The 16,504-nt window shown below is 40.7% G+C and overlaps 1 protein-coding gene across 7 annotated transcripts in view; it reads right to left on the bottom strand.

Moving 5' to 3' along the window:
* Positions 1–16,504, bottom strand: part of ralgapb (Ral GTPase activating protein non-catalytic subunit beta) — a 39,893-nt gene that overhangs the window by 2,636 nt on the left and 20,753 nt on the right. For 2 of the 7 annotated variants that reach the window (XM_088006864.1, XM_088006867.1), the window contains 20 exons: positions 16,099–16,266; positions 15,870–15,984; positions 15,426–15,573; positions 13,732–13,796; positions 13,503–13,647; positions 11,871–12,001; positions 10,544–10,726; positions 10,293–10,441; positions 9,687–9,874; positions 9,159–9,262; positions 8,910–9,062; positions 8,725–8,784; positions 8,123–8,332; positions 7,877–8,035; positions 6,933–7,098; positions 6,734–6,856; positions 5,546–5,676; positions 5,320–5,428; positions 4,893–4,971; positions 323–471 (listed from right to left, as the gene is read on the bottom strand). In XM_088006864.1, coding sequence (XP_087862990.1) covers positions 323–471; positions 4,893–4,971; positions 5,320–5,428; positions 5,546–5,676; positions 6,734–6,856; positions 6,933–7,098; positions 7,877–8,035; positions 8,123–8,332; positions 8,725–8,784; positions 8,910–9,062; positions 9,159–9,262; positions 9,687–9,874; positions 10,293–10,441; positions 10,544–10,726; positions 11,871–12,001; positions 13,503–13,647; positions 13,732–13,796; positions 15,426–15,573; positions 15,870–15,984; positions 16,099–16,266 — 2,735 coding nt within the window. The remainder of the gene's footprint in view (positions 1–322; positions 472–4,892; positions 4,972–5,319; positions 5,429–5,545; positions 5,677–6,733; positions 6,857–6,932; positions 7,099–7,876; positions 8,036–8,122; positions 8,333–8,724; positions 8,785–8,909; positions 9,063–9,158; positions 9,263–9,686; positions 9,875–10,292; positions 10,442–10,543; positions 10,727–11,870; positions 12,002–13,502; positions 13,648–13,731; positions 13,797–15,425; positions 15,574–15,869; positions 15,985–16,098; positions 16,267–16,504) is intronic. The other 5 variants (XM_088006866.1, XM_088006869.1, XM_088006868.1 and 2 more) reach the window with 3 other exon arrangements.

Below are 16,504 nucleotides of genomic sequence, written 5' to 3'. Positions count from 1 at the left end.
CTCTGCTTGTCAAAGTTGTACAGCTGTATAATTGTGCATCTGAATGGAGTAGTTTTCACGTGAGTGCAAATGTTGAGTTGCACTCAACATTTGGCCAGCAGATTTAAAGTGACAAGGCTCTAAAACCGCTCAGAATAAACTAAAGTCTCATTATCTAAGAATGATTTGAAGCAAGAACAATGTAGTGAACATGTGTTGTATGGCCCATAGAACTGCCCTAACCTTTTCATGGAAGCATAATAGGTCACCTTTAAAAGCAACGAAACAAAGTTTCCAGTAGTCAGCCATGTTGGCCAGTCACAGTGCCTTGCCACAGTGTTACCTAGAGCCCGGCGGCTGACCACCATGCCGTCCACCAGGGGGATCACCATGCCAAATTTGCCCACAGCGCCGTGCAGCCGGATCCGGAAGAGTCCCGTCTTCAATGGGTGAATGAAGATCAGAGGAACGTCCTTTTCCAACAGCCCTGACCTGGAGCAAAGACCAGGAAGGAGTATGTTTAAAAAATACACATGCAATGGTCATCTTTGATTATTTATTTGTAAAATGTATTTAAAATGTCTGAGCTTAATTCTAAAATGGGTAAAATGAGTGAAAAACAGCAGTGACGTGAGTTTAAGATGGCCTCTTTATAGTGATATTAGAACAGGAATCCCATGAGTTGCGTCTCCATTAGAGGTGTCCCGATTGATCGGCCACCGATCATAATCGGCCGATTTCCGTGAAAAAATGTATGATCGGTGATCGCCGATCACGGTCTCTTGTTGCCGATCACACAAACTGATCGCCTGCTTCTCATTTCCAACCTGCCTGTGCAGCTGGTCTCCTCTTTCCTTCACTCTGCGCAAACGCGCAGCAACAAATCCTAAGCGATGTGGTGTGGAACTATAAGGCTCTGAGTGAATGAGGAAGTTTGCGTGTTGCGCGGAAAATTTAAGCACGTCAAAATGCATCAACACGACGAATCTAATATGACATAAAAACAATGACATATTTGACGGAGTTTGGCTACATTGAGGCTCACTGCAGTAAAAAAGACATACGGAGGATCAGACAGCAGGTAAAGCAGCGCACAGCTACAAACACTCACCCGACTTAGCATGACGGTCAGAAAGCTAAACAAATAACCCGCAAAATTATTTAACCCTTGTGCGTGCGAGGATTGAGGCAAATGTAGAGGACTATGGCAAATGATACAAGTTTTACGTGTGTGGGGTCGGTTGGACCCGATTTCGACATACAAAGGTTAAATCTTCGAGCTGCAATGTCAGACGCTGGTTCTGCTCTCCTGTTGAACCGCTGCTACGCTACAGGTAGTAATATCTGACAGACGGAGCTTCGCTTCTGCTCCACCTGGTAGTGACTCTCACACCGAACCTGTTTAAAGCTGCAGCATCCAACTTAAATTAATACATTTTACATACCGCTGTCCTAACATGAGGCAGATAATCTCTGAAAAAATAATCGATCTCCTCCCCGTTCTGCATAATTACTCCGCTCAGTCAGATACAGCCACTCAGAGCTAGCAGTAATCAGCTAGCCGCCATGCTAACAGGAAGTTTTCATTCAGTAACTCAGGAGTGTTTATTGTAATGGATCCTGTTTTTGCCTTTGAATGTTAAGTTTTATACTTGAATTTTTTGGCAATGTTGAGAGGTTTTATTTTGACTTTTTGCATTATTTAGCCTCTTCTGTTAAATATAGTATTACCGATAGCAGTACAATTTGCACAATGCCCGTTTTGTTTTGTTTTTCACTTGGAAAAAGTTATTAAAAACAAGTTTTTGTCTAAATTAAAGTGAATTCATGGTTTCTTTTTCCACATAATGTAACCGGTAGTGCTTATGATAAAAAAAAAATAATAATAATAATTATGTGATCGGTATCGGTGATCGGCCCTCATGGGTGATCGGAATTGGAATCGGCAGAAAAAAACCTGATCGGCACATCTCTAGTCTCCATAAAGAACACAAAGTTCATACAACAAAACCAATCATTTCAAAGAGACCACTCTTGCAATCTAACACAAAAACATAATGCAGAACTAGGCCTGTCACGATAACAAATTTTGCTGAGCGATTGTCTAAAAAATTATTGTGATAAACGATAATATTGTTTCAAGACCTTTTGACGCTGATTTAATGGAAATGACTAATAATGCATGCGATTTCCTGCCATAGATAGATGCACTTTATTTTCAGAAGAACACATAACATTGGAACTGATAAACTATATAAACCAGTGGTTGTTAACCTTTTTTGAGGTACCGAACCCACCAGTTTCATATGCGCATTCACCGAACCCTTCTGTAGTGATAAATAAAGTATAATTTTTTCCCCCCCAAATTCAAGACATAGAGTCTAGTTGGGTCACCCCAAGATCACCAAGTCTTCTTAAAAGGTAGAGTCTCTGAGAACAGTTCTTGAAAATATAGTCAGTGTTTTCAGCAAAGTTGAGCTGACTGTCCAGGAACGACCCAAGGTATTTAAAATTCAACAGGTTGGCCATCGAGAGAAACTGAAAACCACTTTAAGGTTTTGTTTAGATTATTTAATTAGCTCTACATTCTTAAGAGAATGAAAATTTATAATAAATAATAAACACTTTTCAGTATTCTGATTTAGTAATGTAATTATATTAGTTGTGTTACCACCCCACGCCACTAGAGGCAGTAGCAGGCCCGAAAAGATGCGACTAAAGAGCAGATTTAGAAGTACACCGAAAGCTACAGAATTTGGTAAAAACTGTGAGTTTTGCTGAAGTAATTAAAGACACAAGTTCAAATCCATGCTAAGAGTGGAACTCCTTCAATCAGTGCTCCTCCGCAGCTCTGATTGGCTCAGCAATGTAACGTGATCCTCTGCAGCACGTGATGGCAAAGCGGGGCGTCATCACGACTTTACACAAGTGTGTCTTTACCTCCGCGGCAGAGGCTCCGCTGAACCCCTGAGACCGACTCACCCCTGGGGTTTGATCGAACCCTGGTTAAGAACCACTGATATAAACAAAACAAGCAAAAATAAAATGGATTCTCAGTCTCCATTAACAAAAAACGTACTTGAATAAAATCTAAACATAAAGCCAAAGTGAAAACAAATACTGCATTCAACCAAAAGAGTGCAGATTATGAAGTCTGTATACTACGTATATTGGCCTTCAGTAATCACTAGATTTAAATAGAGAAGATGGGCACATCCGGCTTCCTAATGCAGTAGTTCATACTACACGATTTTTTGCCCCTATTTTCCCCTTACGACAATCTTAGATCGTTGGCCGATCTAAGATTGTCGCTGGTGATTTCGTAACCGATCATCCTGTAGTCTGATTTAGATCGTCGTGGCCGCTCCGAAATAAATCAGGGGTTTTCCCCGACGGGGAGCGTTAAGGCTGAATGTGACAGGTAGCCAATCAGAAAGCGCCGATTCTCCTTCGCGCTTTCTGAGGGGAAATTACGGAGGGGAATCCCAAACAGCTGACATGGCGCAACCCGAAGTCCAGCGGACATCAGAGATGATATGTGGAAACAACATGAATGTTTATTCAACATTTTGTGCAAAGAATATAGAAATAAAAAGGAGAGGAGTTGGAGCCAAATTGCTACCGCAGTTGATAAACCCGGTAAGTTTTCAGCTGTTCTTCGTTAACGTGACATAATGATTTTCATTCAGTCAGGACTTTACGCTGACTCTAGCCACATGCGTCACAGGTAGATTTTCGTAAAGCATTGATTAATGCCTGGTTTTAAAATGAATTAACTGGACTTGTAGCCATTATTTTGGACACCACAGGGCACGACGAACCGATCGTACTGTTATACCGAGGACTTATGTCGGCTAATGTGTCTCTCAGGTTTTGAAAATGGGCCGACAATCGGCGACAACTCCTGCCGTGTGCGCTGGACATTACACTAAGGAAATGAGGAAGGGAGGGTCAGTGGAGAACACCGGAGTTGAGCCTTTTTTCATTCAGTGTCATCAAGAGAAAGAAAAAAAGGCAGGAAGAGACGATAAAGCCGATAATTAAAATGAGGTCGATAGGTTTAATTTATCGTGTGATTAATTGATTTATCGTTTATCTCGACAGGCCTATGCAGAACAAGCTCATCTATTGAGAATGAGGAATATTTCAACTAAAGACTAAATGCCTATGAAATAAGAATGAAGGACAAAAAGATAAGATTGAAGCAGACAAAAATTTACTTTTACTTTTGCTTGTATTATAAAGCCTTTTTACATTTGGCTTGTTTTGCACTGTGTCCCAGGTTCACCAGAAAGTGTGTTGAAATGCATGTTGGTCTCCAACTTAGCTTAACTTTAATCTACACAAAGATTAAATGTGTAATTTGTGTCTCTTTCACATGTTTTCAGACCGACGCTCTTGTCTACTCCTGCAGAGTTTGTGCAGGTTCCACCAACTCAAATTTAAGACTTTTTAAGACCATTATGAATGAAATTTAATCCCTCTATCGTGACAAAAACGGAGAGAAGAAAATCATATACTTGCTAATTAGTAATAGTACATTAGCACCTAGCGGTAGCCTTAACACTCTTGAGTCACAGAACACAATGTCGACACCTGTGTGCAACTCAAACCTTCGTCTGACAGAAAAATCCAGAGAGAAAAAAAACATGACAGATTATGTGATTAAATATTTTTGTCACGACAAAATTTAAGAACAACAAACTGCTCTGCCACACTTCTTTTTTCTCTGCCAACCTTTGCACACACATATGAACACTTCCTGTTTTGCACAGCAGGTTTAAAGTACCGTTTTGCAAAACAAGCGTTTCTTTTTTGTTTCTTCATTTCTGCACCTGATCTAAACCAAATCACAAGACGATGGGTTGTGCAAGGCAGAAAGCAGAGTGCTTTCAGTGGTAACCTCTGAATACCTGCAGGAAGTGCTGTTGCTCATGCTGGCCTCCAGGCCTGTGCTGGTTTCCGCCAACAGATCAGACAACGGGAAGTTCTCTGCAGACCAAAAACCCAAAGCAATCATCAACAGTCATGTCGTATTTAACACCTTCAGATATTTTTGCTGAACCCTGAACAGTTTTTTTTTTTTTGGCTCTAGTGGCCTTTATTTGATAGTTAATTGACAGGAAAGTGGGTAATGAGAGAAGGGGGAAGACATGCAGCAAAGGTCACCAAGGTCGGGAATCGAACCTGTGACAGCTGCGTCGAGGACTAAGAACTCCATATGAGGGTTGTGCTTAACCCCTGCGCCAGCACAGCACACCCCAAACCCTGAACAGTTTTATCCAAAAATGTGTATGGCCACATGAAACAGTTTTATAACTAGAAGTAGTGTGTGCATACCGATATCATCGAAGCGCTCCACCCAGACCACAAACACTTTGGTCTCAGGGCCCAGCTGGGGGTAAGACTTTCCGGTCGATGACCTCTTCGTCTTCACCAAAGGACTCAGCTGCAACAGTAACACAACTTAGCAAGTTTAGGCAGTGAGTACATTAAAAAAAAGCTAAATTATGTTCTGTGACATTGTCATAGAGGTTCTGTTTAGTCAGACAAAATGCAAAGCTACCTTTTTAGCGGACTCAAGGCTCTCAGAGTGGTTGGGGAACAGTTCCAGTGTGAGATTAGATTGCTTTCCAGGAATGAGGTCTGTGTTGGTGTCTGCCTCCACTGTGGAGTCACTGTGCACAGACGACGACTCTGCAACATAGCAACCCAGGAAAGTCGCTTTCAACAACCTGGTTTTTCATTACTTCACATGTGATGGTCCTAGTTCCTGATCATTTTTAAATTGTGATTTTGAACCTTTCCAAACTTCATCCTCAAAAATTTATGAACTTTTGAGTAGAAAAAACTAAACTTTTCTTTTGTCTCTCTACCACAAACTACAACACAGTGTGACAAAGTACTATTTTATGCTCTTGGATTTTAGGCCAACTTCAGCCAAAACAGAAAACACTTCCACACGACGCAAAAAAAGAAAAAAAAAAATCTTACTAAGTATATTTATCCAGTTTCTAGTTCAAACATTTTAATACCGTGGAAATAAGATTAGCTTTACTTCAGACATCCTCTTAATATCTCTGGGAAAAAAAATCTGCAGGATAAATATGCTTAAGTCATTAAGTCTTGCAAATAGATTTTTAAAAAATAGTAATTTTACCTTTTTTTAATCCATTTTCAAGAATTATTGATTTAAAACAGGCCTATTTATCTTGTGTTATTTTAAGTGTGTTAACATATTTGAACTAGAAACTAGACAAAGACAAGTTAAAATTTTGTGTTTTTGCAGTGCAATTGCAAAATGAAAATAAACAATTCCAGACTGAATACAGATCTTGTTTAGTTTGTTTTACAAAATTCCAGAAAACAGGGATTTCTGTGGATTATTCGGCATCTGAACCAAACTTGGATCCAATTTAAAACACTCAAATAAAGAGATCTGGAGGCCAAACTGCCATTTTTAGTCTGTCAATGAGTGTGTATTGTTCTGTCAGTAATTCAAAAACCAAAATGTTGAATGATTTGTATGAAAATTGCAGCTGTGATGTGACAATCTAATCATAAAGGTCATTCTCTAAAAATAAATATATTTTTAGGAACAAATAGATTTGATCTCAGACAATGAAATAGTAAAGTTCCCAAACTAAATTTTATTTTTTCATACCTACATTAACTTGTAAAGTGATTTAATCAAATTGCAAATATTAGAGCAGCAAATATCTGCTCAATTGTGTAGAAGTTTCTGAACACAAACCTGAATTTTCTGTTAAAGAGGGAACAACAAAGGCAATCTCTGTGAGAGCATCAGCGTAGTACAAAACTTTCTTCTCTCCGTTGAACACTGAACCTCCCGTGTCCTCGGGGCTCGCCGCTTCCTCTGACGAAAACAAAAACCGTAATTTGGTGAAGATAACAGCATCAGTTGCTGCGTTTGGAACTGTTCGTAAGCTGACCTGTCTGAAGATCAGTGCTGTCAAAGCAGGAGTTCAGGGACCAGCTGGTGTCCAGGTGGCCCGTCCAGCCCGGATGGTGGCCCACATCCACAGGCCAGCCCAGAGACAACAAGAACTCCAGGAAGTGGGGCTGGACAGTAGCTGATGACTCCACATTCCTCAAAATCTGAGCACCATGGAGATGCACATTAATATACCAGAAAATCATTTTGCAAACAGAGTGAAAAACAGCAACAATGTTCTGACTAAACAGAAAAATCTGTCTGCCCAACAGTGAAGAGCTAAACTTCCTTTTCAAGTCTAGATCATTTACGTTTCATATTTTTCAGCAACAAGGCTGGGCGACATGGACGTAAAGTTCCAGCACTGATCTTGATAAACACACACATTTATAAAGAAGTGTGATTTATTTCACTAGCACACACAGTAACTGCATTCAATCATATTTACTGATATTTAATGAGTGGAGAAAATAATAAAACTAACAACAATATGAACAGTTTTAGGAATTTTAAACATCAACTGGAATTTATTTTGACAACAGTAAATCAAATTGCTTATGATAAGAATTTTATCATGTTAAATAATACAAAAAATACCTGGTTCAAAGACCTTAACACCATAAAAACATAATACAGTCAACAATCATAAAATAAGCAACAAACTATACAATTTGTCAAATGTCATCATCAAAATCATCAAACAAGTATTCGTCAAATAAATTCACCAAAGTTCCAGTTATGAGGAATCAAACTGGTGGGTTTTTAGTCACTCAGTGTTTCTGCAGCATTTCTGCAGTTTTCTGGAAGTTCATTCCAGAACAAACTTTTATTTGTAACCCATTTTATTTTCAACCAACGTCAAAATCTATTTATAAAATTTCAAACTGCACATCTTCAAGGTGCCAGTAAAATACCTGCAGAGTCTGGAAGTCTGTTTATTACCTCAGAGCTGCTTTTCTGTCCCGCTCTCACGTAGAAAATAAAGACAGTGTCAAACGGTCGGCAGGGCAACAGATCCAGATAGCTGATGTCATCAAAAAACCCTGGCAAGGACGAGTCCAGGCCAATCAGATGAGGAGGTAGACGGCTGTTGTTGGGTTCCTGAAAGAAGTCACACGAAGGCGGTAAGCTGGTCGAGTAACGGCAGAGTTTACAAACGAGAGGGAGGGGAAACGTGTTTGTACGGACCTTTAGGGCTTCCAGAGACAGAAAACCAAAGTGAGAGAGGAAGAGGCGTGCTGTTTGGAACTCCTGCGAGGGCGGAGGAGGTTTGCACTCTGTCTGAGGGTCTGGGAAGGACTTGGACTTTAAGAGCTCCTCGCTGCGCTGCTCCAAAGTGTTTTCATAGTCTATCTGCTTGGCCATCAGACTGCGAAGCTTGTTGTGCTGAATTTCCAGCTGGAAAGGAGAAGATGTGGTAAAACAAACAAACAAAAAAAAAACACAGGAGCTGGACAACCAGCAGCTGACTGGTAAACCTTCACCGTAAGACTCCCACAACCAGGACAGGAACCTCATCCTCAGATTAATATGCATGAAAACCTTCATCTATATCACAGCACAATGAATAGAATAAGTGGCACAGAAATCCAGTGAAATGAATCTTTATCCAGGTCTTGTGAAGCTTTCTCTATTAACATTGTCTCAAAATGACAACATGTCAACTGATTATGGACTTCCAGAAAGCTAAAGAAGAACTGGATTACCATAGAAACCAGTTACACCAACCCAACTACCTTCACCTGCTTGTTTTTCACCCAAGTGAATTTTGTTTCTCTTCAACAACTTACATATTTACACATCAGTGAACTTGTGGCTGCTGAATCATCCTCATAGCCCAAGCAACCCACCTGAGTTTGTACAGTAAACAACATCAACAATCAGCTTCATGCTGGTTTTCAGCCACAGTTACCCTTCAGATCTGCAGAGTTTGCATGAAACTGTAAACAGGAAGCGATCCAGTGAAATAACGTACCTCCTTACTGACGATGTCATCCAGGTCTGGAATGCTGACATCGGCTTTGACCAGAGGGATCTTATCCACCTCCTCTGGAAAAGGCCTCTGCTTCACGTTGTACTTGATGCCCACATCGTCATTTGGCGTCGGGCGGCTCTCAGGAACAAACATCTGCCATGGGAGGAGAAATGTGGACAAATTCATACTGGAGTTGTTGGCATTACTATGGACACCGATGTTTGGCAGTCATTTCTGATGAGATCTAACCCTCTGATTGGCACGAGCCCCTCTTGGCTGATGGAAAAGCTGCATCGTCCAGGCGTGTCGTCCTGCTGTTCCTCGGATCAAAACGGTCACAGACGGACTGGGATCTGCAGGGACAGAAATGTCAGTGAAGAAAATAAAACAGGTTGATCACTTGAGGAGAACACCATTCAAATTCTTAGCTATTTTTCTACAGGAACCCCTGTGCACTGATATCAATACAACTGTAAAGGTCAATAACTGATGTTATATAGATTTCACTACCCTTTCAACACCTCCATCTGACTAACTCAGAGAAGGTAGCTTTGATTCTTCTTTATTGAGAAACAGCATTCACAATGAAGACAGCTTTCAGTGCAACCTGGTAGTTGATGTGTTTTGTGTTTACTAAACAAAAAAAAGATTGAATTTTTGAGTTTTCATCCTGGTGAGGCTCTAATATTTTAAACTCAGCAATAATGTTTTAAAATAAAAGCAGGTTAAATCATTTGTAATAACACAACAATGGGGGGATGATGCTGCGACACCGACTCTGCTCATTGCCGAGAGGTTGCTCCAGCATGGCAAGGATCACAGAGTTGTCCAGGACAAAGTAGCGGAAGTTAGTGGCTCCTGTGGCACTCAGTCTGGCGTAGCGTATCAGAGTGTCTTCGTTCAGCAGGCTGCAGGTGGACGCAGGTCCGCTGGGAGAAGGGAAAGCCCCCAACACCTGCATGATGCTGGGGAACACCAGCAGAAAAGCAATTCAAAGACATGGGTCAGTGAAAGCAACACAGTGCAATCTAATAGGATTCACACACAAAAAAAACTTTGATTACATAAAGAAAAGAAAAGTTTTATTGTCTTTCTTCAGTCTTTTACAAAGTTAACCTGATGATTTGTTCTATGGCTTGTTCTTTACAACATTTCTGAAATGACAGTTGTACATAAAAATCTATCACAATCAGCTGACAAGTTAGCCTAGAAAGACAACAGCAACGCATCATTTCATTTTCATTACTTCATTTCCAGTCACTTTTTGTATCAGGATAGTAAGACGATAATCGTTAGCAGCAGTCCTAAAGTCAGACAGCGAGTGTTGAGGTTTGAGTGACTAACTGAAGTGTTTACAAACAGCACAAACACTGAACATCTCACCATGATAACGTGGCCTCAGCGGCGTCCTTCACCCTCATTGAAGCTGGATTGTGCTCCTTCTCCGCTTTGTGACGCACTTCCTGTTCATGGCGAGACTTGCTCCCAGAGATTCCCAGTTCCACAATCTCCAACACTTCCATCAAACAATCCTGGCAGATAAATGGAAATGCATTTCAGTCCAAGAAACTTTCAGCACCGACTATCCAGACTGAGCAAAGATGAAAACGTTTTCAGTGCGTCTTTGAATGCACCTTCTCATCTAACATGCCGGGGTGCTCTGTGAGCCACACGCAGAGAAACTGGAAGGCAGCTACGATCATGGAGTGAAGGTCTCTGGACTGCAGAGGGGCCGGCCGGCTGCACTGGTACACAATGTAGCCGCAGATGGAGCTGACAGCACGTTTACGCTCCGAAGAGTCCACTCCCACCTTCACCTAATGAAGACACAGAGTGTCTGGGGGTGAGGTAGATGGCCGCTTGTTTTTGCATTACACGTTTGTTATTTTCAGTTTTCTGAAAGAAGCTGTCAGCCTTTAAATTCAAAACACTCCAATATTTCAGGACTCATGATGTCTTGAGCCGTTTGTGCACTGGAACGGAACGGGACGCTTCGGTCCGGTTCCACCCGAACTGCAGCCTTGTTGTGTTTGCATATAACCGAGGGCGGCATCGAAGCGGTACCTGACGTCATTATTTTTGAAACTAAACAATGGTTTCGATGTAGCGGCCGAAGCCTTTTCCTCAGAGATGCAGCAGAAAACTTTCTCTTTCCTCGTTGACCGATCTAGTTTGTTCTGTACTCGTTCATCAGCGAGTAAGCGGAGGAAAAACAATACCTCACCATTGGACCAGGTATCAGCAGAATATTGAGAGGAATTCATCGCAAATTAAAAATAATAATAAAAAAATATTAAAAAGAGCACTCTTTACAAAATACAGTAAGAACAGTTTAGTGAGAACCAGTTAGACCCAATCAACAGTTGAATGCAAAACAACCAACGGCTGACTCTAAACCAATCAGCTGCTGAATTCTAAGCAGCCCCATTTGGCCGGCCGGATTGGAACCACGGCTCTTGTGGTTCCAAGAAGCCGGGTGGAACCGGGTCGGAAGTTCTAATGCAAACACGGTCGGCCCTACTTTGAACCCGTGCCGTTCCGTTCCTTTCCTTGCAGTGCGAAAAGTGCGAAAACGGCTTTAGACACTAACAAGGCTACAACTGGTCTTTAGCAGAGAAATAGATGCTTATACTTAATCGTTGCCATGAGGTACTTTCCCACTCTTTCACCCTTTATTTCACACAGACCTCCCAGTCTCAATATTTGTTGCTGAAAAGCAAAGCAGCTGTAGTTTCACACACCCCACCATGTTTATTTACCACCGTCCTGCATGCCTCCCAAACATCTGGTTAGACTGGAAATACTGTCCAATGGTTGTTTTAAATAAACATGCATGGCTCTGCAGAGGAACCATCAAAGATTTCAGTTAAAGTTCTCACACAGAGGTGTGAACAAAAGTTCATTTGCTACTGAAGCAGAGAGACTGACTGGCAGTAACACGTATTAAAAGCTTGTACTTACCTTGGCCAGTCCCGCCAGCAGCTCTAGGGCAGCCAGAGAAATGCTCATGTCTTGTCTCCACTGAGAATTGAGCCTCTGTGTGACCAGGTGGATGCTGCGCACCAGCAGGCCTGCAGCCGTATCTGGAAGAGCTAGATCATAAAACACCCCGAAATACCAAACACCGCGAAACAGAAACAATGAAGGGTTAAAGCCACACAGCTACAAGGTCCGACAGGAGAAACACTCAGAGCCCATTTAGCAAAAAGAAAAACATCATGCATCAACAACATCTCAACACTGCATAGCATTCATTACAAGTGTAAACTTAGAGAAAAGATATAAAATACACGCAGAAAGAGACCGGGCTGAGCAATGGGAGTAGATATGTTATTGGTTAATGTGAAATGAATTAATTAATATCAAAAACATTTACAAATACAGCTGTTAGATTCATCTAGCCAGTAAAATTTATCACTCAGTCATGTGAGGGAAAAGATCATCTCTAAATAACCTTTAATTAGGGCTGAAATGATTAATTGGATTAATTGTACTGAATCGATTACTGAAATAATTGTCAACTAATTTGGTAATCGATTAATCATTAACTGCAGTTTATAGACCTGGAGAAAAAAGACCATTTAGTTAAAGGACATAGAGCAGAAGTTGAGCCAAAAAAATACATATGTACATTTTGCATACAACATTAAAAAAAAAAAAATCTTTGCTCAAGTGGCAAAGTTTTAACTTCCTCTGATTCAAAATCATAAAACAAATCTACCAAGCACCTTTTGATAACCAAATATTAAGTGGTTACTCCAAAAACATAGCCAACAGATCCATTCTACACTATATTCATGTTGAGTCGAGCAGAAATGGCCGAGATTTTCACATGTTGATGTTAGAATTATGTTTTAGCTGCAGATGTATCTTTTGTTACAAATGAACAACTATTCCCTAAGAAAATGCTGTTTCTTGCAATTTAGACAATAAAATGTTCATTTTCTAATTTTAAGAGAAAAAAAAACTACTGGTTTATTTGTGTTTTGTTATGCATTTCTAGTATTGTACAAAATAAACTTAATTGGTTAAATGAAAAATCTGCAGACGGTGAAATTTTTTTAGTCCAATTAATTGATTAATCTTCAGAATAATTGATTACTAAAATAATCATTAGTTACGGCCCAAAATTCAGGGAGACAAATTTTTTTAAAATAAATTTAATCATTAGTATTTTTTTCCACATATTTGTAATATTGTATAAAATAAGCTGAGTTGGTTAAACGAAATGTGCCAGTTTTCTTATGTGATTAATTGATTAATCATCAGAAGAATTGATCACTAATATAATCGTTAGTTGCAGCCCTACTTTTAATCAGACCAGAATACTCCAAGCAGGCATTTAGAAAAAAAAAAAAATAAAAAATAAAGTTGGAAAAATTGTCTGAAACTGTTAGTTCACAGCAAACAAATGAATCACCTACAAAGACATTTTACCCAGTGCTTCTTAACTCTGCACACCACCTTAACCACGTTAGCTACAAACAACAGGTATGTTAGTCTGGTGTTGCTGCGAGCCTCAGTGAGCATCACTGATGAAGAGCAGCATCAGAGTGTTAGCTGGCCGATCAGTGGCGTGGCTGCGTGTCTCACCGTAGTCTCGGAGCAGCGCCTGCGCCGGACGCTCACAGTCTGGGCTGGTGGCCTCTGTGCTGCCGCCGCTGTTAAAGCTGATGCCGCTATTAGTGCGACTGTGACTCTGACTTCTCAGCGTCACATGGCTTCCATCTATGTTGCCCTGAAAAATGGGGAACGGCAGCCATCTTGACGAATGCAGTGGACCAGTTGTTGAGAAAAAGAATGGGTCTGATCTGAGCCTTACCGTTTCGGTCTGGGCTCCTATGGCCTCTAGCAGCGCAGAGTCTTGGACGATGTTTAGCATCGCGCCTGAGTAGGATGGAAAAATAATAATAATAAACAGACAAATAAAAATATCAACAAGAGATAATTGTGTACAGGGCTTCCCCCAGTGTATTATAGGCCTGGCAGCCCGCCATCCTTTACTAGCGCCACCGCCAGGCTAAGCCTTTCTTGTTTATGTTTTTAGGAAAATAATAATAATAAAAAAAACTTTTTTTTTTCTTTTTTAAGCCGGATTGCAAGCGTCTCTGTTGCTCTGAGCGCTTCACTAGCGGAGCAGATTTATTCCTAAAAGATATGTTTATAGAAGATAGGTTTATAGTTTATGCATTTAAAGCCGGACCAATCACACCGCTGGCTCCTCTGCTCGTTGCCTCGCGCGCTGCAGTAGCTGGATTAAGTTTACCTCAGCGCGGATCCCGCGCGCCTCGTTTCACTCCAACTGGACACAGGCTGACCTGTATGGATATTTACAACAACCCCCTGTGAGGAATTATGATTCTTTCCAGAGTTTTTGATCAAGGTAGGACTTTAAACACCACTCTGGTTAGCTCTGGTTGCGCAGCTCTACGTGAACTGCAGGATTAACTTGTAGTCGCTTTCAGAGGTACGTTGAGCGAGCAGTGAGAATGATTTATATTGGTGAACAAAGAATTTTGTGCGGCTTTTCCATCTCAACACGCCCAGTGCCTGGCTCTGCCTGCGCTGATAAAGTTCATCCATGTGTTCCCGGTTGGCCGGTGTATTAATGAACTAGTGCTAACCTGATCATGCAGGTTCAGCCTGGTGAGGAGCTTTCGCGCTCTCCTGTCTGTAATGCATCAGGCTGATTTTATATTATTATATTATTATTTTTAGTATTATTTTTCCGGTAACTCAATGCATCAAACCGTATCAAATGCTTTGTCCACTTAGACGGCCGCGCTGAGATCTGAGAAACTCCTCCCATAAACTGGACCAACCAGAATAGTTTCTGTGACTCTTATTAAAAACTCAACAGACATGAAATGAAAGAGCTACTAAAGCCACATTAGCAGCATTGAATTAAATCTCCCGTTTGTTGCATCTCTGCATAGTGCAGCAGATTACCTCATCATGCAGGGCCGGTCCAAGGCTGTATGAGGCCTGGAGCAGAATTTGATTTAGGGGCCCCTTTTGTTGCTGAAAACATCAGCACCTCTAACAGATGTGTTGGATTTAATCTGAGAGAGGGGGACTAGTTTAATTGGCCAACCTAAAAAGCAATCAGTTATAATTGCAGTTTACTAAATTGTATTTGTGAACAAACAGAGCTCAAACTTAAAGATTAAACTCACAGCATCAGATTGTTGCTATGGTAACTAAACAATCTAACTATGAATATTGTTCTTGAACTTTTACAAAGTAAACTTGCCAGCTTCTTAAACTCTTACATTTAAATGTTAAACAATTAAAATCTTTTAATCTATATATGCTGAAATTGAATCAAATTTAGCAGCATTGATCATCTCAATAAACAAGTGTTACATTCATGTATCTGTGGTCTGTGTTAAAATATTAGCATTTATGACCACCAGTGGACCACCTCGGCACCCTGACCACCGGGCTTAGCAAGTTTTCTGGGGGAAACCCTGGTGTAGGTTAGCCATGTACATAGAAATGGGAAGGAGGGTTTACCGAGGATTAGTTGCGTGTTGGTGGGATCGGTCTCAGTCTGCAGAGCTCCGATGAGGATGTTAACGAGACGCAGCCTCAGAGACAGGAAGGAGACGGGCTGGTCATGAGGCCAGCCGTCTTCCTCGTTGAACTTTCCCTCCAACAGAACCTGAAGGACACGAACCAGCATGAGACGTTATTTGCATATGTTGAACAGCGATTTCTGCTAGCCTGTATGAAAACTAGGGCTGAAATGGTTAATTGTGATGAATTGATTACTGAAATAATCTTCAACTAATCGACTAATCCTTAACCTGAGTATACGGATTCAAAAAAGACCAACTGCTAAAAAAACATATTCAAAGCAGTAATTACGTCAAAATTGTACAAAAAATAATATACATTTCCAATGAATAAAAAAAAGCAGTGCCAGAGAGAGCAGAGGGCAGAGTGTGGAGAGTTTACCTCAGATTTGATGTTGCCAAAGTGATGTGGCAGAGGCAGCATGGCAAGAAGGATATTAATGGAAGCCCTCCTCAAGTCTGTAGGATTTACATACATTTTGAATTTTGACAGCTCCCTAAAGAAAAAACAAAAAAAAACAGGATGAGAATATAAAATATCCTATAGCACCATTAAGAGTAAGATCAAAGGTAGATAGAAACAGTAAATATTTGCTAGTGTAGAGTCTGACCTGTCCGGCACAATAGTCTCCAGAGCAGCAATGAAATAGGGCACCACCACATTGATGCCCTTCAGGTCGGTACAGAAAAGAGATGAAGAGTTGAGGATGATAGAAGCCAGAACCGGTCTACAGATGAAATCAGAAATCTGGAGACCCTGAATCAGAACCATGTAGAACCTGCACAAAGAGGTGAAGAACAGCAGAACATCTTCCATTATGGGGGTGGCATCAATATGCAAATGCATGTAAAGATTGTAAGACATCTGGACTAAAACAAATATGCTTTAGATTGAAATCCATAACATATGATGTCGTCAGAAGCATCAACTAGATGAGGCATCTTAGACTAAATGCAGAGGAGCACACTAAGGTGTAGTTTCTAATCTTTTTTTTCTTGGTAAAAACTGAAAAATAG

This window comes from Poecilia mexicana, unplaced genomic scaffold, assembly GCF_051168715.1.
Source record: "Poecilia mexicana isolate PSO_F unplaced genomic scaffold, ASM5116871v1 scaffold_7, whole genome shotgun sequence".
Classification (NCBI taxonomy): Eukaryota; Metazoa; Chordata; class Actinopteri; order Cyprinodontiformes; family Poeciliidae; genus Poecilia; species Poecilia mexicana.
This window is presented reverse-complemented; position numbering and strand designations above follow the sequence as displayed.